Source organism: Pteropus vampyrus, unplaced genomic scaffold (genome assembly GCF_000151845.1).
Source record: "Pteropus vampyrus isolate Shadow unplaced genomic scaffold, Pvam_2.0 Scaffold2465, whole genome shotgun sequence".
NCBI lineage: Eukaryota > Metazoa > Chordata > Mammalia > Chiroptera > Pteropodidae > Pteropus > Pteropus vampyrus.
In genome coordinates, this window is record NW_011891246.1 from 79,300 (window position 1) to 104,903 (window position 25,604).

Consider the following 25,604-nt stretch of genomic DNA (forward strand, 5'->3'; position numbering starts at 1 on the left):
AAGTACACTAAGGTAAGAAAAGTACCACCCAAAAGAACATAAGGCTTTATAGTTTAGAAAGTGGTTCATCGTCTACTACTTCATTTAATACCCCTGTGAAGTAGCATTTATCCCCATTTTACAGACAAAGAATCTAGGACTTGGAAAGGTAAAGCTAAAAGGCACAGAACAAGTAAGTGGTGGAACCACAATTTCAACCTTCTAAAGTCAAATTCAGCACTCTGCAATTCACAAGAGAATTTCCTGTTCACCAAGAGCAGAGCCTACATTGTTTAGACACGTCTGAAATGGCATTTCAGGAACCCGAAGTGGAATGAACAGGTTAGCAACGTGGTTAGAGAAATGCAACACTCTGGCTCCCTTGTGGCTACCCTGAAATAGTCTTCCTTGGTTCAGGGGGACTTGCTTAGCATAAGCTGCCTCCACTCTGACATGTTTGAGAAATCTTTTATTAGAAGATGTCCCAGAAGGCAACATTTTAAAATCAGTCGATTAATAATCACAACTAAATACAAAATTTCAGGTAAACCTGCCTTTCAAAATAATCAGACTCTTGCAACAGGAGAATTGCCCAAGAGTTTTTTTCTTGTACAAAAACAACACCACTTTGCAAAAGGCATACAAAAATACAGTATTAAAAACAAAACAAAACAAAACAAAAAACTGCTCCCAGCGTAATACCCAACAGCAGCTTATAAAACACAAGCTATTCAGGTGAGACATCAGTAACCTACATCCCACCTCTTCTCCAAAGACAGTTCCAGAAGTTAGTTGGCTCCCGAAAACCATGTTCCAAAATGTAGAGGCTTTCTCCAAACTTCCACTGAGGTTCTCAGGCCAGGAAGCAACTCCAGAAACAGATCATTGTGCATAATAGGTTTGGAAGTAGCAGCTCACTTTCCAGAGCCACATATAGCACTCTACTATCCTCCCCTCCCCTACTTTCAAATGGATAGCCAACAGGCACCTGCTCTCTTGGGCAGAGTTCTGGAGGGACTGGTCCTCCTTCCAAACTAGGCTTAGGGGCTGCTGAGGTTGCCCACAAGACACCTGTAGGGTTGGGTGCCTTTGCAAGAGTGGAAGCTGCACCTGGAATCCACTTGGAGATGCCAAGTCCATCTGGGCCAAAATCCGTCATGGTCCAACTAAGCAGAGCTCCTGGAAGTTCCTTTAAAAACCCACCAGAAAGCTAGGCCACAATCTAGAGCACTGGATGAGTCCCAGCAGCTCTCCCAGTAAGAACTTCAGTAAGGCCCAGATTCTGGGAAAGGGATCTGACTCATGTCAAGCTGGCAGGGGACCCAAGGGTGGCTACAGAGCCAGCAAGCTCCTCAGAGTTGCACAAGAAGGACAGGTTTGCATGGTTCTGGTAGAACTTCAAACTAATCAGTGAGGAACTGAGATGACAGGGAAGTGGGAAAGAGAAAGTGGTACAGTTCTCACTCCTGACATCTCTGACATCTGCCTTAAGAAAAGATGCCAAGATGGAATACACCTAGGCAGGAAACAAGTTCACGGCCAGGACTCCAAGCCTTCCCTAGTCTTCAAATTAGCACCCATTTCTCTGTGTGTTGGGGAAATCTATCTGGCCTGTGGGAAAGGGGTGCTGTAGAGCCCATTGCATAACAAAGGCAGAAGGAAACAAAAAAGTCCTTTGTGAGGACAGAATGGTCTCCCTCAGAGGAAAGGGCCCAGAAGGCTTTGAGACAGAGAATCTAGAGGCCAAGCTCTTTAAATGTTCTCAAGTTCGCAGCATTGGATGGGAGTGGGTGTCATCTAACATCATAATATATATATTAAAGGTTTTCCAAATCCTCAGCTACTATAAAGTGTCTGACAGTGAGGTAATGGTCCATGTTGATCAAGTCTGGGAGCTTGTCTTCACCCAAGACAGCTCATGTGTCTCCTGGAAAAAGGAGCCTCAGGGAGAATATCCAGGCCCAGCTGTCCTAGCATCACCCCCAGAGACACCAGTGGGAGCATCCTTTCCCAGCCTAAAGCTCATCCGGAGTGTGAGATTTCATGCAGCCTGGAGCCCTCGACAACGTCCACCACCTGTTGCATAGCATCTGTCAGGCTTTTCTTCGGAGCTAGTGAGCTAGGCAGACCCCAAGGCTCCTCAGTCAGATGCCTGCCTGAGAGGCCGAGGGCGCCAAAGAAGATATAGCGCTCCAGTGAGTCAGGGAAGAGGGAGAGCTGGGTTTCCAGGTTTCCAAGAATGCAAGCCCTTATTGTGTGTGCACTGGCTGCAAAGCATTCTGGGATCTACTGTCCAGACTGTCTCACCGTAACCAAAATGTGCAAATTACTAAGGGGGAGAGGGAAGGTTAAAAAATAAACTTGGGTTTTTATAAGACAGCAGTCAGGCTTTTTGGTCAGTTAGTAGCCACTGAGGTACGCAATTCTTTTCTGCAGTTGCTGCTGCCGGCATCGGAGCTGCCTTTTCTCCGTAGCCATCCTCTTCTCGGCCCCCACCAAGGCTTGCAAGTATTCCAAGGCCTTGCTCAGGATCACCACTTTGGGGGCCTTGGAGCAGCTGGCCAGGGTGGGCACCTGGTCCCTCAGGGCCAAGAACCTTGAGCGGAGGTCATTCCGCCTTTTGCGCTCCAGGAAGTTGTGGTTCTTCCTCTTGGTCACGTCCTCAGTGTCAGAACTGACAGGTTTGGGGTAGCCGGACTGGGGAGTCTCGCTTTCTATAGGCAAGGGGCTCACAACCTCTTCATTGGCCTCATCTTCCTTCTCTGCTGGAGCATCTCTCCCTGCAGCCTCTTGGGGACCTCTCTCTGGAGCCCCTCCTTGGGAACAGCTTTCTGGAGGAAAACGGGCAGCATAGTTGTGTTGTTGCTGATGGATGGAGATGTGGAAGTGTTTCATGCAGGGGTCCAAAGGGTCTGCTCGCACCGTGATGGTGACTGGCTTTCGTACACCCAAGGACTGTCTCTTCTCCACTGTCACAACATCAATTTCTTCACCCTCTGTCCAAGAGGAGAGGAAGAGAAGAAACACACCCCATGAGAAGCACATACAAAGACCTTATGCTGGAGTTTGGGAAAGGAGGTGATGTTTTCCCAACTTAGATATAAACAAACTGAAGTGAGGAGAAAGGCAGCTGATTCGTTTGTAATGGGGTAAGGACAGTGTGAAGGAAAGGAGGGGAAATAAACAAGAAGGAAAATATTCTCCAATTTCCTTTTGCACAGCAAAGCTTAGATAAGAACAAAAGGCAGACCCAAGCCAACAGACCCCAGTCTGCACAGGCTCTCCCCTCCCCCACTGAAAGGATGGAGAGAAAGAACTATCGGCCTGGGACAAAGTTTAGCTATAAAGATCTTCCCCAGTCGGGCTCTTTCATGCCCCATCAGAATTGTAAATGAGGGGTCTGTGGGCAGAGCTGCCCTTTGTTCCTGCCCAGCACAGCCTGCACTTGGGGAATTGTTACTTTTCACAAGTTATAAATCCTATTATTCCCCACCTCTCTATTCTGCCATCCCTTTCAGCTCAAGATTCAGAAAAGGGAGGGCTACAACCCATCCCTCCTCACCCACAGAGGGGAGGGAAAGGTTTCCCTTAAGGGCATTTTGCTCCTGGGTTCGATGGGTTTCTTAAATCATCCATCATTTATAGGTTGCCCACCCCACCCCCTTCCCTGGACCAGGAGAGGGTTGGATTTATAATCCCAGGTCAGCAAAAGCTGCAGTAACTTCACAAAGGGTACATGTAATCATTTCCAAGCTACCTGTGCCAGAGGTAGGAACTGAGCAGCAAGAGAATGTCGCCATACAAGGGCCGAAACACCTGGGACCTGGAGACACCTGGACATGCCCCCATCATTCCTTGGCTTGGAGGTCTCTTAGGTTACCCCAGACAGGAGAGAGGCAATTAAGGGAAAACCTTTCTGCTCTACATGTTCTGCAGCCTCACATAGAAGGCCACCTTAATGCATTTTATCCTGACTACAGAAGAGCTCAGTTCTCTGCCTCTTTTGCATATCAGGATGCTTGAGCCCCTTTGTCAGGAAGGCTTCCATTGTGTGGACAATCGCATTATTTCTCCATTAATAAAACCTGACCATTCAGCCCTCCTGGCCCCAAGGCTTGGGATTGGCTGGCTAAGCTGTGTTTGGAATGCTGTTTTACCCAGCCCCTAGCCTCTATTGGCTGAGCTTTGCAGTCAGTCACTCTCCCCAACCCCCTCATTGTTTGCAATCTGTTGCATTTTGTTCTGGGCCATGTGGCCTGTGAGTGAACCAGGAGCTTGCAAACAGGTTCAGGTTAAAGGGCAGGTCAGAAAATGATTCAGGAGGCTTCCCCACATCCCAAACCTTTAATATTTCAGTGTTAAACCTCATAGTTGTGGCCTAAGGAAGAGATCATGTAAAACATCATTCTCCTTTCAGAGAGTAGTGTCTAACTCTACTCAGGAAAGGAAATGTCCTCAGCTGGACAGTCAAGGACAACCCCCTCACGTGCCAAGGGAGAAAAAGACCCAGATCGGCCAGTCTACACATCACCTTCGTAACTGGATCTCAAACTAAGATCTCCAAGCTCGCAAACGATGCTCCTCCCACTCCACCACTCCATTGGCCTTTGCAGAGACACATCTTTATTGGTTTCTTGATCTCTAAATTCCCATTCCAGCCATTAAACACAAGCTCTTGGGGTAGAAAGCAGATTAAAAATGACCTTAACACAGTGGACTGAAAAAAAATGACTTTTAATTTTTCTTGTCATTCTTATTTTTTCCCTCAAATGTATGAAGGCTTCCATATCCCATTCTTCATTTTCCTCTAAGAGTCATGTAAAAGTTATTCTTAAAAGCAGCAGTGAGTGTTGTCTCAATTTACCCTGTGCTAGCCTCAGTCTACCCTATAAAAGCACCCTCTCCAGTATTTCTCATGGGTACAGAGGTCTAAGGAGAGGTTAGACTAAGAACAACGTAGTCTGATAGCATAGAATGCCGAAGGCTGCCCTCAGTGAGGTTTACACTTGCATTTAAGGATGGGACAGGGAGGATGGGGCAGGGGGCCTGGAGCTCTATATCCCTGACCTCTGCACCTAGTCCACTGGTACAAACTAGGGGCCAGTTAACATTTGTTGAATGCAAGGAGGGAGCTGAAGCTCTCAGATGGATTGGGGCGGGGAGGAGTTAAAGGGACACTTTTCCACTTTAGGCCAAAGCAACAAGGCAAGGTGTAGTCCTTCTCAGGTAAACTACCATGAAGACCCTCTAAACATCAAGGAATTAGTGCTTGGTTGCTATGGAGGGTTGGGCAAAAGAAGCTGGCTAGAGGGCAGGAAGCTGGGTTCACTTCTAGTGATTTCCTGTTTCTAAGCCTCGGTTCTTCCATCTGTTAATGGGGAGCGTTCATTCCCTACTTGTCTTATGGGTAATGGTGCATATGCACAAATGGTAAGGGGTGGAAGCATTTTAAAGTAAAGCAGACAGGAGACCAGATTTTTAAAAAGATGAAGGCTTTGGCTTTGTACAAAGGGCTCCTCAGCTTCTTCTCTCCCTAGGGGAGTGTGAGTTTCCCAGGGAAAGAGGCAGCAACAAAAAACTTCAAGCCTGGAGTGACCCTTAAAGGTCCCCTTCCAGCCTCTGGAGGACAGAAATCCCCTACAGCCAAATATCAGTATTGTCCTCTCTAAGTGCCGAGCCTCACCCAGTCTCCCTTGTCCCCTGGGGCTCCAATCATCATCAAAGGGACGCTGGCTCCCACGCCACTTCTTCAAACTGTTTACTAACACACCCACGTGCCAGACAGACACCGCTGGGGGCTACACCAGCAGCTACAGCCAGAGAAAGGGGGAGGTGGCCAAAGGGTTTACGAAGACCCAGTGCCTGACCTCTTACAGCGGCAGAGTTTTGGCCACCCAAGGGGTGCCCCCCTCTCGAATGGCCCGGGGCGGTCCTTACCCGAGTCACTAGGGCTCTCGGACCCCGAGCAGGCCTGGGTCTTGGGCTCGCCCAGCGGACAGGGGGCAGCGGGCGCCGGGCTGCCGGCTTCGAGGCTGGGAACGCTGTCCGGGGCGGAGGGCACCTTGGGCGGGTTCCCCCGGGGCGCGCCAGTGGCGAGTCGGTCGCTCACCGCTCTCTCTAGCCGTTCCCGAGCCGAGAAGCCGCTCCACATGCAGTCACGGCGGATGATGGAGGCGTAGTTCCTGCCCCAAGCTTTCGAGTGGCCCCGGGATTCTGCCTCGTCCCCGGCGCCCCCTCCGGGCCACGGCTCCGGGGGACCAATTCCAGGGGCCGGGTCCCCGGCGTCGGGACCCGAGCCCCAAGGCGGCGACGTGGGGGGCGATGGCACCAGCTCGAATTTCTTCCAGATGTCCTCGCTGGGCGCCGTGGAGCGGTAGAAATCCTCCCCGCAGTCATAGTCGTAGAAATAGTGCTGGTACGAGTCGAAGTCCATGTCCGCTCCCTGCGAGAGGGAAGAGGGACGTGCTGACTGGGGTAAGGGCCCAAAGAAGCAGGAGTCCCCAATTTCCCCAGCACAGCCGGCTACCAAGCTCTCGACCCTCCCCAACCTCTAGGGTTAAAACCCGCTCCCTTCCCTCGCGTCCCAGGAAGCCCGGCCTTGGGTCAGTGTGCCCAGGGAAGCCGCTCACAGCGCGCGGACGAGGCAGCGGGGAGCGAGTTCAAAGCAAACTTTGCCAGCGCCGCCCGGAGCGCAGCTCCCAGGGCCCGTCAGGGCGGGCGGCGGCGCGCTGTGTCCAGAAGGCAGCCTGCAGCCCGCCCTCCCGGGACACGCGCCGGTCCCCCGGCCGCCCGCAGCCTCACCTCGCTCCCGCCGCCCGCCACCTGGAGCAGACCCGCTCGCGGCGGGCTCGGGGCAGCCCGACAGCCCGCACACATGCACATGCGCGCCACCGAGCGCGCCGCCTGCATTCAAGAGCGCGCCCCTCGCGCGCGCACTCCCACCCTCGCCCGCGCACGGCGCTACGGACGCTACTAGGATCCGCGCGGGAGCGCGATGCAGGCGCATTGTTTCCCAGCTGCTTTATATCTCGTCGCGCGCCCTGTGCTCTGGGACCCGGGGCGGGCCCTACGGGACAAACCCCGCCCCAGACACGCCCCCTCTCGGCAGTGGACAGGTGGGGACGGTGGAGTCTCCGCCCCACCCCCTCTGGCTGCTTTCTTCTGCTCTCTTCTAGTCCCTATACCCCGAAAATGAATTGCACACTGGGGAGCGCAGGGCATGCTGCAAGCTGATGCAGACTGGCGGTCGCCTGGTGGGTACGTGACTCTATCAAGGCCTGGGCGGTCCCAATGTTCCTTGCCATTGTAGACTGAGGAATAGGGCTACTTCCCGCCCCGCCCTGCCCCACCCCGCGAGCCTACTTCCCCAGGCTCTCCCAGCTTAGTTCAGGTGCGTCGGGCCCGCGGGGGGTGAGGTGGAGAAGCAGCCGCACTTCCACCGCGCCACCTGGCGGCTCTAAGCCCTGAACTGGGGCTGGTCCTCGGCATCCGCTTCATCACTGGTTGGCCGGTTTCTTTAGCTAGGTGTTCCAAACCTGGACTGTAGCAAGGCGAGGTGGTGAAGATTCCGAACTTTGGAGCGTGAAACATAACTTTTCTGAGCTTCAGTTTCAAATATAAAAACCTCACAGGATTGTTGTGAGGATTTAAGAAGATAGAGTATCTAGAGAAGGAAGGTAGCCCAGGAGGAGAGGCCCCGGAACTGACTTAGCCCCTGGGGCTGGTGGTGAGGGGAAGAACTTTTCCACTGAGGCCAGGCCAGGGCTGAGACGCCCCTCCCTCACACAACACACAAAAATCTCTGAGAGAGCTGTTCTAGTAGAGGAAAGAATGGGGATTTGGAGTCCGGAAACTTGGTTCAAGTCCTTGCTTTGCTACTTGCTGGCTGTAGAGCCAAGACATTTGAAGGCACTGTTTGCTTACCTGTAAAGTGGGAACATTGCTTGCAGTTGCATCTCTGGTCAAGACGATGGACATATAAGCCGTTTATGTCATTTTCCATAGAGACTACCTTCGGTAGAAGAGGAATAGAAGAGGAAAAAGCTAAACTGTATGGTTACTTTATTTAGGTCAAGGAAAGTAACTTGAGATAACTGCCAATTCATCCAGACCTGGCATTCAAGGTCTGGTCCCTATCTACAAGTAGCTGATTGCCTGCTGCCTGTCTTCTTCCCTCCCACCTCTGTGGTCTAGGAACACCAACTACTCACTGTTGGCATCTCAGCAGAGGGAAGGGAAAAGTGCAAGCCATTCAGTGCTGTTGGAACATGGGACACAGGTGTGAGTCAATACAGGAGTTGGGAGAAAAGGCAAGGAAGACGACATCCTTAGTTTTGGATATCTTGGGTCTAAGGTGCATGTGGGACATCTTTGAAAGCAGCAACTAGCTCTTACTAGCTTTGTAACTTTAGTACTTTCTGGCTGGTATTTGTAAACTTACTGAGTGACTCAGCCAATCAGATTTTATTGAGACAGCCTGTGTGCCCTGCTTTGTCCTGAATGGAAGGCACGGATCAGAAAGTTTTCAGGTCTGGTTGCAGCCCTGAGGCAGAGGGATTAGAACTGCCTTTTGGTGACTTGTTCTCTGGTTCACAGATGTCTGAAATGGTTGCTATAAGAGTCAGAGTTCTTGGTGACAGAAACCAATCCTAGATAAATTTAAGTTGAAAATCACTTTATTGGAAGGATTTGGGATTTAGGGTCATGGGAAGCTGGGAATATATGCATGGAAAATAGGTCTTCTTTCTCTATCTAGACAAGAGTCCCTACTCAAAATCTCCTTCCCATGGTTCATTGTAGTAGGTGATTTCTGGAGGCACCAGGAGACGACCCAACCTCAAGAACTCAGATAAAGTAAATCAAATTGTCATCTGAAAATTAGGCCATTCCTTCACTTTCTACACTTTGTTTAATATTGATCTTCCTCATCACACTGTAAGTTCAATGAGGGCAAGGACCGATGTCACCATGTTGACTGCTGTAACTCCAGGGCTTAGAACAGAGCCTGGCACATCATGGGTGCTTTGTAAAGGTACTGCCTGTTTGACTGGACAGAAGCCTCCTATGCTTTAACATAAAGATAAATGCCAACTTACCTGATGGAGACAGAATAACTGTCAGGCCCAGTCTACACTGTAACTGAATAGAGGTATTAATGCAGCTAAAGAAAAAAAGGTGACAGTCAGGAGGGGTCTGGACAGGCAATGAAGCGGAGATCAAAAATTATTGTCAAGGCAATCACCAGAGTGTTCATCTTAGCACTGTCTGGGGACAAAGATGCTGGTCCAGGAACAAGGGAGATGGAGGCATCATTCTTTGCAACCACCCAATTCAACCACCACCTCACTCATGCTCTGATCACCAAGCAACTCACTGAAAACCACTCTGTTCCCTATGTAGATCTGCCCCCAAGGAGAGAATGCATTCATCAGTGAACAAGAAGATCTAGTCTGCTTCAAAGCTTTGCTTCCCCTTGTAAATTAATAAATTGGCATCTGATTTGAAATATCAGTCTCATGAGCCTGGTTAATGTGTATCTGCTTCATAGAGACGCTGCTGCTTTTAGGGCTAACAGTTCTGCTTTCTGCAGAGATGTCTAGACCTACAGGATGGTGATGAATTCACCAAGGTAACAAATGCTACCCTAGGGGCATTCAATTTTTCTGCAATTTTTAATTTCCTTTATTTTTCTTAAAAATATATTTTTAATCAAAATAATGCATGTACAGTTTTTAAAAACCAACTAAATGTGTGACAAGGTTAAAAAAAAAGGCAGTCTTCTGTCCTGCCCTCCCCACTCCTGATTCCCACATCTCAGAGGCAATTATACTTTTAGCAGTTTTTTTGTCCCTCCTATTTACTTCCATATTTTGACCAGTTCAGACAATCTATTTTTTTCCTGATTGTTAAATTCTTATTGACATTTTAAAATGGAAAGAGAGGATGTAGCTCTTGTATTTCCCTTCCCACCCCCACATATTTGATCTTCCCCTTATTCTTACAGTACAATTGTAGTTCAATTTTAAAAAATATTTAATTTATTTATAGTATTTTGTATTAATTGTATTTATAGTATTAATTTATAGTATTTTGACTATATAAGTGTGGAGTAGTCTAACCACATTTCTTTCTTACACAATCCTTTTCAGGGTTATCTTATTTTTTTCTTTTGCTTAGATTTTTATGTATATACTATGAATTTAACCCTACACATTCCCACTACAGCTACAAAGATCACTTCATATGGTCAAACTTGTCAGTTGATTGCATTTTGTTCTTGAAAACATCTCTTCTTGAAACCATTTGTCTTTCTGTCCCAATTTGAACTTACTGATCTCTAGGCCTGCTCCACAATTGTCGTTCTGCAACTTCCCTTCACCATCATCCTGGAAATTCCCGTTGCTTCTCTCCTGTTTTGGCTTCCCTGTTTTCTGGAGCTCATTTCTTCTTTCTTTATTTACTTCCTCCTATTGGTGGAGCATATCCTCTAGCAGCTGCCTGAGAAAGCACTCTAGAAGTAAAATTTTTGAGACCTAGCATTTTTTAAATTGTTTTTATTATACCCACATCTTTGGTTGATAGTTCAGCTGGGTATAGAATACCAGCTAGAAATAATTTTCTCTCAGAATTTTAAAGATATTGCTTTTCTGTTTCTTAGCAACCAGTGTTGCTATTCAGAAGATTGATATTATTTGATCTTCAGATCTTTGTATGTGACCTGTTTCTCTCTCTGGAAGCTTTTAGAATGTGCTCTTTGCCTTGGCATTCTGAATTTTTTTCAATGATGTACCTTGGTGTGGTTCTGTTATATAATAAATAAAATTTAAGTGGCATGCCCCTCCATTCCTGGAAGGTAGCCTCTAAATCCTTAGAATTTCAAAAGTGATGGGACTGTCTTTATTATTCATGGTGGGCCCTGAAGGTTTACACTAATGAAGGTACTCATGATGGGGCCCCTAATTACTTTACAATGACTCAGGATAAGTGTTGGCCAAGCTACAAAGGCCAACTATGTGATTAGAGGGTTGAGGCTTTGAGTCATGTGATATCAGCCTGACTTCTGGGAAAGGGGAAGGAACCTGGAGATTCAGTTGACAATGATTCCATCAGTCATGCCTATGTAATGAAACCCCAGTAAAAACTCAGATGAGCTTTCTTAGTTAACAATACATCCATGTGCTGGTAGGGGTTTAACTTTTCCCATTTCTCTCTCTCTCTCAATATCTCTCTCTCTCTCTCTCTCTCTCTCTCTCTCTCTCTCTCTCTTCAACATTTTCACCACCCAAGAAAGAAACCCCATATCCATTAAGCAGTTCATACTTTTTAAACCTAATCCATTTATTGTCATTTTAATAGAATTGCAGGAGTGAGTAGAAATAAACACATGTGATCAATCCTCACATTTAGCCAGAAATCTGCTCTTCCTTTCAAACTGCAACAATTCTCACTTTCATTGGGCGGATTCTGAACCAGGTTGTCTGAGAGAGCATTCTGGGGAGAGAAATTCGATCTGAGCCTTAAAGATGTCTAGGATTCCAGTGGAAGGTAAGGAGATGAATTTGGGAGAGGATAAGAAGGGAGAGTTAGGGAGGGAAAAAGGGAGGAAGGGAGAGGAAGAACTTTGGCGATAGCAGAAGAATTTAATCAGATTAAAGTCTGATTTTTTATCCCATGTCTGTGGCTCTGTTACCTCTGCTTGAGTTTCACTGAAAAAGCAGTCTTTTCCTTAGAACCCTCAGGAATGTGGCCTTACCTTAAGAGCAGTGAGAAAGGGTTCTGGAAATTTTGTGCCTCACTCTGCAGCCAATCTGGGGAATGGACCAGGCCTGAAGAGACAGGGGCCACCTTTCAAGAACAAAGAGAAGTAGACTGAATATAAAACTTATCTGTTTGGAAACTATCATACTGAGCCAGCTGTACTGACTCAGTTTTCCCATCTTTAAAGTGGTTATCCTTAATTATCAGCATTATTGGAGAATTAAATAAATACTGTTTGCAAAGTGTTTAGCACAGTGCCTGGCCCAGAAAATAATTTTTAAATGTCAGTTTTCTTTTCTTTCTTTCTTTGGAGATTTAAGGTAAACAGTATGGGTGGAGTTTTGACCAAAGCTTTGAATGCCTGGCTGAGGACTGATGCTAAAAACAATGGAGAATTATAGGAGGTTTATGAATGGAGATATATGTTTATACAAAATATACCCATGCTTTGGAAAGATCACTTCTGGAAGAAGAGAGTCCAAGTGTAATGTAGGAGGGGGAGTTCTGAGCCTCATCTGTACATTTAATTGACTCCATTTTCTTAGATGTGCCCAAAACATATGAATGGCCCTCATATGTATTTCCCCGGTGGGCTGTGAGTTATGTGAATATGTAATCCTTAACACGAACAGAGTCTTTCAGTTTGCCTTCTTGGAGATAGATCTGATCGGGGATTCCCCCATACTTGAAAGGCTAATGTAGTGAGCCTGAACTATCACATGGGGGATGAGATGGGATTGTTGAAGCTCTGGAGACTGTGATAATGGCTGAAGCTGAGGGGGCCTTCCAGGCACTGCCCCTCAGAGAGGTGGAATACCAAGTCCTCAGTGCCTGAGGACAATTGTGAAACCATATGGACCCTCCTTAAGAAACTTTTCTCATGAGGGGTGACAAACCTCAACCACACCCTGCTTTGGGTTCTGAGTTCTTGGCACAGGTGGAGCAAGAGAATCACCTGGAATGATTCTTTTGTCCACTAGAGGGAAACCCAGACTAAAGAGATGGTGAATCCTGTGCATAGGAGCCCTGAGGCTGGAGGAAGCAGAAGAAGCTGCCTTCCCCAGGACCTGAGAGTCCTAGGCACGATGCTGTGCTGGAGTTGCTTGTATTGGCTTGATGAAAGCCAGTTGTTGCATTTTCAGGAATTGTGGGAGCTGATTGTTAAACACGGTCATTAAAATTTTAATTGCATAAATTTACATTTAAATAAATGCTAAAAACCAAGATAGTAAAGACTCCAAACTCATCATTCTCTACTTATTTTACTATATTGTACCTGTTAGGGTGGAAGTACTATATAAGGTGTGCTACTGTCCATCTCCAACTTCGGTAGCCTCACATTGGCCATGATAGAATAAATATTCCTACAAATTCTACATATCAGGGTTTCCCCTCATCCCATGCCAGCTGTTAAATATTTACTAGGACATCATTGCCTAGGCTTTTCCTACATTAGGTCTTATGGGGAGGAGAAAAGCTTTCCAGAGGTCTTGCCAACACAGACACACTTAAAGATGTCCCTATGGATGGAGCACCCAGTATCAGCAGGCCGGGACTATAGGAGGGTACAGTGGGAGGAACACTGCTGTGTCGTTGCAAGAGCTTGACCCAGAGGCCCACCCAATCTCCGACTTTGTGCAAGCTGCTCCCCAAACCTGAAATCTCTCTATGCTTAAGTGCTCAGGCATATCTTTCTGTCCACCCAGCAACGAAGCGAGTTCCTAGTTCACGCAGCATTGGAAAGTGGTCCTTCATCATAAGGGGTGTTTCCTGAGGGCCGGGGAAGTACCCACCCGGATCTGTATCCCCAGGCCTGGCTCAAGTCCCTGAGCCAAAATGTTGGAGCGGGTGCACTGAACACTGTGCGGAACAAGCAAGACACTGGAGTGGGACAATCTGGTCTTCCAGTCTCCTAACTTGTCAAAAGGGAATAAGAAGACTCATCATGCATTGGCTGTTGTGAAGATTAAATGAGATTACCCATGCTCTCAACTAGGCATTACCATCCTCTAGAATGTGTTCCCTGATGTAGAAGCTATTGTTATACTTATGGAGGGTTTGGGTGGGTGCTGAATTTAAATTGGTCTGAGTGCCTGAGCACCGCGACACTGTATCAAGGAGGTGGGGGCAGGACGGGAAAGAGGAGGAAGCGAAAAATCGGTGGTGGCTCCGCTGGCAGACGTGCCCCAAGCACACAGCCAGGAAGTGGACTTAGGACGGGGAAACCAGCCCGCTTACAAGGACTCGGCAAACGTTGAGGGACGCCTCCTCCGTACTCCCTTCTCCAGCTCCAGGGCTGGGTAGGGTTTGGAGGCCGGAGGGCGGGCAGCCGGACGTCGCAGGCCCGGGGCTTTGAGCAGGAAGCAGCGGACGGGGCTGTCCATGAGCATCAAAGTGGCGGAAGGGAGGGAGCAGCCCGCACCTGCATTGTAAAAGCCTGGCTTCCCGCTGAGTCGCCGCGGACCCCAGGCGCGACTTCTTGGCTGGGGCAGGGCGCGCGGCTTTCAGGCAGGTAGCAACTGGGCAGAGGAGACTAGATCTGCACTTTGGTTCATTTATTCATACATTCACTCATTTACGCATCCATCGTTTATTCAGCTGTGGCAGGAGCAAAACAGTCCATGATCCCAAGGACGCTCACAGTTCCATGGCTCTGTGGTCGGATGGATGGATTTGAATCCTGGCCTCTCCACTTGCTAGCTGTGTAACTTGGGCAAATTACTTAACCCTTCTGGGCCTCAGTGGGTGGAGTGTTGGGTTAAATGCACGGAGAATTTGGTGATCCATTACTTTCTTGAGTGTTGGATTAAATGAATTCCATGTGAAGCACTTGGAACCATATCTGCAACTACTAAGCATTCATTAACTGTAGGATTTTTTAAAAATAATTTTTTATTATTGCAAAAGACCATTTTAAGAGTGCTGTAGAGGATGCAGTAGAGAGGCTGAAAGTTGCAATACAGGAGGGCTGAACAGTGAATTTAAAGTTTTTAAAAAACTGATTGCCTACATTTAAGCATTGTGAAATTTCATCTAAAACTCAGATTTTGGCTTTTTTAAAAAAGAGCGAAGGCCCGGGAAACTCGCTATTGGGTATTATGCTAGAGGCAGTCTCTTTTTTTATAGTGCATTTTTGTATGTCTTTTGCAAAGTGGTGTTAATTGTACCAGAAAAAAATTCTCAGGTAAGCCACTATTGCAAGGGTCTGCAAGGCAAATTTATTTTGAAAGGCAAATATTTTATTTAAGTTGTGATTATTGATTACTTGATTTTAAAATGTTGCCTTCCGGGACATCTTCTAATACAAGATTTCTCAAACAAGTCAGAATGGGACTGTTTACACCTTTCGAATCCTCTGAATCAAAGAAAAGATCTGTAGGCTGTTGGGTTTCCACAGCAGAGCTAGAGGCCAGAAGTTAATGATTGAAGATATGGAGTAGAAGATATGGAGCCCTTCCCAGTAACTGGAGTGGATATGGAAAGAAAGAACAGATAAGTGACAAGTACTTAGAAAGTAGAATTGACAGGATGTGGAGTATGGGGTAGAGAGAGGAGGCAGGACTGATTGACGCTTAGGTTTCCAGCCCAGGAGAGTAGGTAGGAGGAGGTAGACCCATTCATTGACCTAAGGGTCTACAGGTAAAGAATGAGTTTGATTTTAGCCATGTGGGGTCTGAAAGTCTGTGTCTGTCATGAGGTGATCAGTGGGCTATCAGGGGTTTGGTGCTCAGGAGAGAGCTGGGCTTAAGATGCACCTTGGAGAGACAGGAGGCCTGGGGAGTGGGCAAAATCTCCCCAGAGCTGCTTGGGAAGAGCAGGATATAGGACAGACCCTGAGATCCTGTTTACGTTAAAGTTACATTAAGGGATTAAGGACATTTAAGGGTCTGAAAGGTTGTTAAAGGAGCGGGAGAGAAGCTTGAAAGACTCTGCAAGGTTCAGCTGCCTCCTAAGATGACCTTAGCCTTCATCCTGCAGGGCTGGACCCTCCCCAGTACCTCACTGCAGAGGTGGACTGAGAAATAGGTGGTTAGAAGGGATTCTGACCAGAGCCTGCTGTAGCCCAGTGAAGGGGGAGGTGGAGCAAGACCCCAGTCAAGTTCAGGATACCTCAGTGCTTTTCAGAGGCACTTTCCTGTCCCCCAGGGTTACTTGGTGGGTCTCAGGGACACTATTGGGAAGGGGAACTCAGAAGAAGGGCCCAGCTGGGCCCCAATGGCTGGAGGGTGAGCAGACAGAGCACCCAGGACATTTTTCTCAGCCGATGGCAAGTTGGGAGACCAGAGGTACCTGAAGCTGCCACGTGGTAGGATTCCCGCAGGTCAGGCTAGGGAGCCCCACCCCTTGTGACCAGGAGGTATTATAATTGTCATTGATAGAGGCTAATGATCTTGACTGGGAGCCAGAGATCTGGGCTGGGGCAGGGCTGAGATTTGAAACATGCTTTGGCTCTTACAATGTGCCAGACACCATCACATATGTTTTGTCTAATCTTCATGAGAATCCTGTGGAAGAAATAAAATTTTCCCCATTCTACAGAAATCTCAAACACACCAAGGAGGAAACTGAAGCTCAGAGTGCATAAGTAACATGCCAAGGACATGTAGCTGGTTATTCCCCTTTCCCTGGCTTGGACTCACCTTAGCAACAATAGCAGCTCCAGGTCCAGCTCTTGACTGAGCTCCAACTCTGGTTCTAGCTCTGATCTCTGATCTGCTTCAAGCTTGAGCTCTAGCTCCTGGCCTGACACTAGCTTTGGATCAATATCCAGGTCTAATATTTGTTTAGCCTGTGGCATTGTATCTAAACTCACAACCTATCCAACTGTTTCCTAGTCTCCTGGTCCCCAGTTCTACTTTCCTAGGCTAAAGTTTTCTGCCTTCCTAGTTAGAAGGAAGAAGAATGAGAGAAGACTAAAACAGAGCCTCATGCAGCCTGCTCACTTCTGGGATTACCCCGACCCTGGAGGCACCTTGCTGCAGCTTTCTGGCCCAACATCGGAGCTCTGGCCAGTGCTATAGGGACAAAAAAAATCTCAGGTCCAAAGCAAGACCCAATCGTTAACTGGCTGTGAGGATTTAAGCATCTTCTTGGGCCTCCATTCTCTTGTTTATAAAATGGGATAACAATTGATGTGAGAATGACAGGAGATAATGCTGCTGAGGTCTGGGCACGGTGCCTGGCACAGAGTAGGTGTCAATAACCCTGAGGGCCTTTCCTCTTTATCCCTTTACCAAGGTCCATTAGCTCAGCTCTCGTAGACGCCCTGCACATTTCACAGTACCCATTGCATAAGGGCTTTTCTGTAACTATGACATTAGTGGACCTGGTACAGCCTTGCTTCCAGGCTTCTGACTTCGATTGTTGTCCCTAGGACATTTTAGGTAGTGGGGCTAGAGCCAAGACACTACCTGCCCAGAACGTCCTGTCCCTGATGTCAGGAGCAAACACAGATCAAGAGGGTACTGGAGGAAAGGCCGATCTTTCTTCTATGAGTCTCCCTTGCTGTGGGTTGAGTATATGTATTTGGGTTAGGGAGGTAGGGGTGCTTCCTTTTTCCCTCCAATTACCTTGCTGAATCTCTGTCTCATCAAAGCTCAGAAGGCAATGGTTCCCATGGATAAGGAAACTTGGGGACCCTGCCCCCCACACACAGGAACCAACATCAGTGGGAGTCTGGGCGTGATGCGTGGGTGAGAGAATGCGTAGGTATGGATGTACATGTGGCATGGTGTGTGCTAAGTATAGCCATGTTAGAACATCATGTGTAGATGTATATGTCTGTGTGTATCTATAAGTGTATCTATAATATGTGTGTATCTATAAGTGATGTGGGTAGTTGGAGGGCTGTGCTTTTATGTAGCATGGGTGTGGTATGTGTATGTGACTTTCATATGTGAATAACTTGTAGAGATAGATGTGGACCTGGGTATATGGCATAAGCAATGTGTGTTAATGTGTCTATACGTGATGTGTGTCTCATGTAAAGTAGGACAGGAGGAAAGTGTGAGCTGAAGAGCTTTGTTAGGCAATGGGGAGGTGTCGGTGTGTTTGGGATTTCCCAGTAAACTCTCTGAGGTGGTCCAGGCCAATGTCATTGTCCATTCACTGTAGGAGCAGAGAGGGGCAGTGTCAAGGGGGTTGGATCTATTCTCTAAAGAACCAAGATACTCTACACCTAGCTGACAGCCCTGCCCTGTTGTCTGCAAAAATCGCAGGGAAATAAACATAACCTTTGGAAGTCCTGGTGATGTGTCTGGCAGAATTCTCCAGCTGGAATTCTGCCTTTGACCAGTGGTCGAGGCCAGTGAGGTCAGTGAGGCCAGGAGCTGGTCCTAGATGATTGCCTCAGTACTGCAGCCCTGCCCCAGAGCTTCCAGAGCTTCCCTGCTGAGGGAGTTAGCCCAATTCAAATGGCTTCTCTTGGAGCTCCAGGCTCAAAAAGAAAGTTTAGGGACTTCGAAGGCCAAGCTACACCCAGGCTGCTTTTTAGCTGGGTACAGTTTGGCCTGCAGTAAAAACCATATTTCCCAGAATTCCTTGCAGCTAGGTATGGCTTTGTGACTGAGTACTAGTCAACAGCTTGTGAACAGAAGTGTTTCGTGTAACTTCCAGGAACTATTTTTAAAGGGAGAGTGTGCTGTTTTACCACCTTCCTCCTTTGGACAGGCAGAATGCAAATGTGATGATTAGAGCCTGAGCAGCCATACTAGACAACGAGATAGAAGAGTTGTGTTAAGAATGGCAGACGATGGTAGAGCAATGAAACAGTGCTGAGCTCTGATGATCATGCATCCACCATACTACCTCTGGAATAGTACTGGTTGTAACGACCTTGATTTGGGGTTTTCTGTCACCCACAGCCAAACCCAAGCCTAACCGATACACTTAACTTGGATCAGCTGTTTCTTCTCTTGTCCCTTCAGCTCTCTGCCAATATACTGTATTCTAAGTGCCTAGCTCACAAGGGCAGGGTTCTTGTCATTCACCAAGCGCCGTATCTAACAAACCAAAAAATGTCAGTGATATTATCAATCATGTGACATACATGTTCAGGCATCCAGATCTGGGTGAAGGTGTAGATTGGGGAGATATAAGTATAAATATGATCACTGAAGGGGTGGGAGAGGATGAGGTAAAGAAGAAAGGGGAGTAAAGGAAGAGGTCTTTAGAGCTATAACATTTAACGTCATGTAAAGAGGAAAACCCTAGAATGAAGCTGAGGAAAGCCAGCAAGTTGGCAAGGACTGGGCAAAGGGCTGTGGAGCAGGTGAACTCAGAGACTGCATGTGACTACGTGGTTTCCTCCAACAGCTCACGGTAACCTGGGATACGAACAAAGATTGGAATCAGCTGGGTCTGACCCAGGATGAAGGCAGGAGAAGGTGTCAGCACAAAGAACGCCAGCCCTAGGGAAGGAACAACAAAGTAGTTGTAGGAACGACTGCTAGGTTGGGTGAGAATAGAGAAGTGGAGAAGTAGGAGGTCCTGATGGATTTGAAAAACAGGTGATGTGGAGATGCAGACATGAGACTGCTGAAGAGAATTTGACATTTTTTCAGGGTGTAACCAGGCCGTGCCATGCCTAAGATAAGAACAATCACCAAACAGTGTTTTTCTTGTTCTGCAGGACCCCAGCCTCCCTCAAAGTTCTCCCAGAGAGCTCTGGGAATCCTAGGGGTTTTTCACATATGCCTGGAGAATTTGCTCATAAGGCAAATTTTCCCCTTGTGCTCAAGAGAAGCTGACTCTTTTCATGCTAATGCCCAATGAACCACTGCTGCCAGTGAAGCTCAAAGGAGACCGAGGTGACCGCTGGTGCCCTCCTGTGTGTGCATTGAGGCCACCCCTGCCCAAAGTTAAGGGCACTAGTATTGAGGGAAGCAGTAGTCAAGGGCTAGAGTCCAGGAAATCTGGGTTTCCATGCTGGCTCTGCCATTCTCTAGCTCTGTGACCTTGAGCAAGCTGACTAACTCCTCTGAGCCTCAATTTCCTTATCTGTAGAAGGGAGGATAATAATGAACCTACCTCATGGGATTGTTGTGAAATTAAAATGAGAAAATTCACATAAACCCCTTAGTACAATGCCCAATATAGAGTGAGTGGTTAACAAATGTTGATGATTATGACTTTTGTTATTACAATTGACCCTTGAACAACATATTTGGACTGCATGGGTCCACTTATATGCGGATTTTTTTCCCCAATAAATATACAGCCAGCCCTCTGTATCCTCGGGATTTGCACCCAGAGTTGGGAATCTGCGGATGTGGAGGGCTAACTGCATGCATTGCTCTATGCCATTTTATTGAAGGGACTTGAGCATCTATGGACTTTGGTATCCTCAGGGTTCCTGAAACCAATTCCCTGTGGATACCAAGGGATGACTACAGTCAAGTTTTGGAAGAATCTATAGTTACGTTCAGATGTTTGACAGCACTAAGGCGGAGTCGGTGCCCTTGACCCCCATGTCGTTCAAGGGTCAACCATATAGTCTTTGTTGCATTCATTAATTCATTTAACAAACCAGCTGTAGGCATTCTTCCACATGTGCCCAGTGCTTCTGCCAAAATTATTTTCTGATATTTACCAACACTTAGCATGTGCTCTCACCCCGCTGTGGCTTTACACATGCTGTTTGCTGTGCCTGAGTTGCCCTTCATTCCTCATCTGCCTGGTACACTTGCCCTTCGAGTCTCAGCTAATACCTGGTATCCTTAAGGGACTTGCCAAGACTTCCCAGACTGGGTCAGATGCCTCCTTAGGTTTGTACATGACCAGATCTATCACATATATCTTGCATGTTACCAGTTATATAGACCCCCAGCGTTGTGCAACATGGCAACCTTGCTCATACCTTTCCTCTCTTTCCCTCTATCATAATTTTTTAGCAGATATTTATTCTAATGATTTGTTCATGTATTGGCCTTTCCCTCTAGACCCTGAACTCCTTGAGGACTCTGCCTGACACAGTGTCAGGGCTCAGTAAATGCACATCTGAATGAAGGGATCCTGACCAAGTCCCTGCATCCTGGGGCTCCCAGTTTGGCTGGCAAGATAGAAAGAACAAACATGAAACATGCCAAGAACTGAGCATGATCAGGAGGTTTACATCCCTGTGTGCTTCAGATCAAGGCTTTTCTAAGACAGACAAATACCTGTAAGGGAGGATGAAGTGGTCAGAGTAGGGAAAGGATCTGAGACATAAAGAAGAGTTTGTATTTGGAAAACCCAGTGCCTCACACTTCTGGATTGCTCTCTTCAGGAGTGGGAAGAATTCTAGCCCTCCACCCCGCCATGACTTTCATCTGGTCCAAAGTGAAGGAAGTAATCTTTTCAAAGCGCTAACAAGGACATTATATATCCAAAGCACTTAAAAAGACATTATACACACAAGGACATTATATAAAATGCCAGGCCCATTTCTTAAATGCATGGTAGGCTAGGGCACAGAATGAAACAAGAGGATGTACCCAGAGCAACTGACATTTCTCTAAAAAATAATTTGAGTTATTGACACTATGGGCAGAGACCAAACTATGAGGTTCTTGGGAAAGCGTTTTTCTTCCTCAGTGTGGATTTAGACTACCTTGTTCCTGAGAATAAATATTTGTTTTTTATAGGTATCTGTGTGTGTGTATATTTGATCTACATTTAACCCCCCGCCACCCACATCATCCTCACTTGCCCCCAAAGGCCCAGTCTGAACAATGAGGAGGAGGTATAGCTCCTAACTTCTCGTCGACGGAGAGACCTTAAAGAGACAGGACACAGAGAGTAAAAATTACCAAGCTCACCCTAGGCTATTGGGCTGAAGCCCATTTCCTACACCCCTCCATCCTCTTGCTGTGATATTCTTTCAGACCTAATAACTCAGATTTTAGAAACTGTTCTGCAAAGTATTTCTTATCCTGTTGATCCTACTCCATGTGGCTTAGGGGATGAGGTTTCCTGCACAGAGTCTGGTGGAGATTTTGCCTGGTGGAGAGCTGAGAAGGTGGTATCTTTCTGTGGGTGTGAGGGAAGAAAGATCTGAGACAGGAGAATAAAGTTAGGAACTGAGTGTACTCATGACGGGACATCCTGTTAACAAGTTTTGGTTGTTTTTCTTTTGGATAGTCATGTGACATGTTCAATTTAAAATTATTTCTTCTAGTTGTATTTCCCTACAGGAATTCCTGCCCCTTCAGTGAAGTCTGTCACACGCACATGGGCCTTGTGTTCATGGCAGCATTGTGGAGTGAGCATGTCCAGCAGTGGGGCTAGGGAGGAATTCTGCTGGGCATTAGGCTCTGGAGCAGACATTGGAGGATGGGGACCTTCCTTGAAGGGGAATAAAATATGAAGCAGTGCATTATGAGGGAGAAGGCAGTCAAGGTAAGAGCAAAACTTGAACAAGGTCTTAGATGAGCCCTGGGAATTACCTCTTCTGGGAACCGAGATTTTTGAGCTCACCTTCTGGCTGGGACAGAGTGTGGGGTAAAGTCTTGAGGAATAAGGTAGGAAAGGTGGGGATCGGAGCCTCTCAGTCTCAGTTCCAGCTCCTGTTGCTGTTTCCTTCCCATGCCTTCTCACAGACCCAGGCTGTGGGCCAGACCTGTGTTTCCTCACTGCTCTCTGATCTGTGGGAAGGTCCTTGAGAACAGGCAGGATGGATCCTAGCCACCTGAGGAATTTTCCACATTCTACCTGCCCTATCTTTTACCTCTCATTTCTTCCTGGTGGTCAGGGAAGTCCTTGGAAAACTCAAGCAAAATTACTACCACCTTCACTTTGGCCATTTCTACTATAAGGAAGGAGCAAAACTGAGTCTCCAGGAAGAAGAGTGGGGTGAGGGGAGAGGTTCAAGAATTTGCTACTCTCCTTTCTGTGACTCCCCTACTCCTATCCAACATAGTAAGCCCAGCCCTGGTCCAAAGTCCAGCTCAGAATGCAGAACTAAATTTCAGAGCCTAGAACCAAGACTGCAGAAACCAGAGCACAACTCAGTCCAGACTTAAAGTCCAGCCACAGCCAAAGACCAGGGCTTAGAACTTAGAACTAACCCCTGGGCCTATCACCCAGCTCACAGTCTAGAAGCCAGAGCCAGAAGGCCCAAAGCTCAGAGCCTAGAATTCAGACTAAAGCTAAATCCAAAATCTAGAGACTAGAGCAGCACAGCGTTCAGCTTAGAACCATCTACCCCAAAGCCTACAACCCAGCACAGACCCATCTTAGTTCTAGAACTCAGTCTATCCTAATAATTAGGGTGGCCTAGAATCCCACACCCAGCCCAAAGCCTAGCATATCCATGATGCTCTTCTTAAGGACAGCTCCAAAGGGAGAGATCAAGGCTGCAAGCTGAGGAAAAGGAATTGCAGATCTCAACCCTACTTCTGGCTGGAAGGGACAAGAAGCTGATGGTTATGTATGGCAGGGGGAATGTTCTGTGGTATTCCTAGCGCTGGTCTGGAGGGTCCATCCTGGAGACTCAGATACCAGACAAAACATGGCCTGGGGTTTTCTCCTCAAGGGCTGTCCCTAAGAATCCCAACAGGATGGGAAGCAGAGTCCCACTGCTGCTAACTTGATGTGTGACCTTGAGCAAGTTCTTTCCTTTCTCTGGTCTTTCTTCTCCCAGAAAGGAAATCAGGAAGTGCTTTATTTAGACCCATAGACCTAGAAACATAAAGGAAGGAGCTATTACAGATAGCCTCTTCATTCATTTAGTCTTTTATTCATCAAACATTAGTTGAACACATAATAGGTAGACTTTAAACTGGGGGATGAAATGGTCAGATTTGCATTTTTTAAAATTCATCTGTTGTTGGATGTTGAATCAGAGGGGACCCATTAGGACACTGCTGCAACAGTCCAGGAGAGATGGGACGAGGGTCTGAGGATTCTGGCAACTGGAAGGCAGTGTTATCTTTACAAAGCACAGATGTGGTCATTTTACTCCTTTGCTCAGAATCCTTTTAATGGCTCCCCACTATCCTCAGGATGAGGATTCAAGGCCTCCTTCCATCCTCTCAGCCTTAGGCCTTACCAATTTCCCATTCAGCGAACACCCAGCCAGCCCAAGCTGCTCATTGTTTCTGTACCCACCGTCCTCTATCGCACTTCCATGTCTTTGGTGTTCCCTTTGCCTGGCATGACCTCCTATGTCTCAGGACCTCTTACTCATCCTTAAGGTTTCATTTCCATCATCTCCTCTTCTGTGAGGCCTTCCCAGACTTCCACCCCTTAAACAAAATCTCGTATTCTAAAGTCTGTGCACTAAGATCCATTAGGCCTTGCCACATTATTTTATAACTTAATCTTCTTATGTTTGTCTCCACAATTAGATGTGACCCCCTCAAAGGACATCTCTGTGTTGCTAGGTGGGCTCAGAGTGAATGCACTGACAAGGCAACCTTTGTACCTCCTTGAAGAATCCTTCTCTCTCTCTCTCTTTATTATTATTATTATTATTATTATTATTATTATTATTATTATTACTTATGCCTACAGCATCTGGTCTTCCTAGGTGGTCTCCCATCCAAGTACTAACCAGGCCTGACCCTGCTTAGCTTCCGAGATCAGATATCGGGCTTGTTCAGGGTAGCATGGCCGTAGACCATGGACCGTGGCTCCACTGGGGCGCCAACCCAGGATCTCCTGGGTGTAAAGCAGACGTGCTAACTGCTACACTATGGAACCACGTCCTCCTTTTTTTTTTATTTTTAAGGCCCTCATGTTTTATGTTCTTAAACCTAGAAGATAAATGTATTTTTCCATTGTCATTAATCAAAGATATCTTGCCAATCAGAAGGAATGAAGAAAGAAAATTAACATTTGTTGGGAGCCAACTATAAGGTTTGTTCTGTACACACAAATTGTCTTACCAGATCCCCAGGACAACAGTGTGAGCTATTACTACAGATCAGATAAATGAGGCTTACAGAAGTTAAGTGACTTGCCCAAAGTCAGAGCTAGCTAGAGAAAGAACTAGTTTCAAATCCTTATGAGCCTGACTCCAGGCCGCACTTGTTAAGCACCCCAGCAATGCTGTTATCTTTTGCTCCTAATCAGCATGAGGATCACGGGATTACCATTAAGTCTGAGAGTAGCTACCAAAAGCTGGAGGTCTCCATATGGCATAGTGGAAGTGGAAGCGGCCATTACATGTTGCTGGGTTATCCAACATGCTTTTTGAGCAGATGGGTAAGCAGAGGCCCAGAGGAGAGGGCGGGACTCTAGGGCTTCCCAGGGCAGGTTCTGCTTCTGCCACGCTGTCCTGAGTCCTGTAAGTCACTTACTCTTAAAGACTCTTCTACCTCTGAGAGGGTCAAGGCCAGCAGACCAAGGCAGGGCCTCCAAGCAAGAACGTGGTATGAGAATGATGAAAGCCAGGGCAGAGTCCTTGCCAGCCAGGCTTCAGTCCCTACCCATTCCCCTGAGATCAGGCTGTGGCTCCTGCCCAGAGTGCACCTCACCTGACCTTGTGTCTCCTGAGGCTACCTGGTAGGTTGGTCCAACCCATGGGGCTCCCTAAGAGCTATGCTATGGCCTGAGATGATGTGGTTCTCTGAACCAAGGCTGACCAGAGCTTCTCTCACTCCATCATCCTTAGGTCTTCTCAGCAGTCAGTCTTCCTGGGGAGTAGGAAGGGCCTTGAACTTGGAGTGCAGGAGTCCAGGATGAGAAGATTCAGGGACACGGGCTGGTGGGGGCAGGGGGAACCAGGTGTCCTAAGTGTTAATGTAAGAAATGTCTAAACCTGTAGGGAATTTTTATAGTAGTTTATTTGTGCCAAACTGATGACATATGCTAGGGAGCAAGATCTCAAATGCTCCAGAAAATAAGTTTTGCAACTTTTTTTATGTATTTGAAATTAAGGCAGGGAC

The 25,604-nt window shown here is 47.1% G+C and overlaps 1 protein-coding gene and 1 pseudogene across 2 annotated transcripts; both read right to left on the bottom strand.

Moving 5' to 3' along the window:
• Positions 1-433: 433 nt before the first annotated feature.
• Positions 434-7,016, bottom strand: MYCL (MYCL proto-oncogene, bHLH transcription factor). 2 transcript variants are annotated; one of them, XM_023526700.1, is made up of 3 exons: positions 6,948-7,016; positions 5,917-6,421; positions 434-2,975 (listed from the first exon to the last, which is right to left on the bottom strand). In XM_023526700.1, the coding sequence occupies exons 2-3, from the start codon at positions 6,410-6,412 to the stop codon at positions 2,380-2,382; spliced, it is 1,092 nt and encodes a 363-aa protein (XP_023382468.1). In that variant the 5' UTR covers positions 6,413-6,421; positions 6,948-7,016; the 3' UTR covers positions 434-2,379. The 2 variants fall into 2 exon arrangements, with proteins under 2 accessions (XP_023382468.1, XP_011384841.1); XM_011386539.2 differs by having other exon boundaries at positions 6,781-6,986.
• A 17,203-nt stretch (positions 7,017-24,219) lies between these two features.
• Positions 24,220-24,335, bottom strand: LOC111734619 (annotated as a pseudogene).
• Between the last annotated feature and the right edge of the window lie 1,269 nt (positions 24,336-25,604).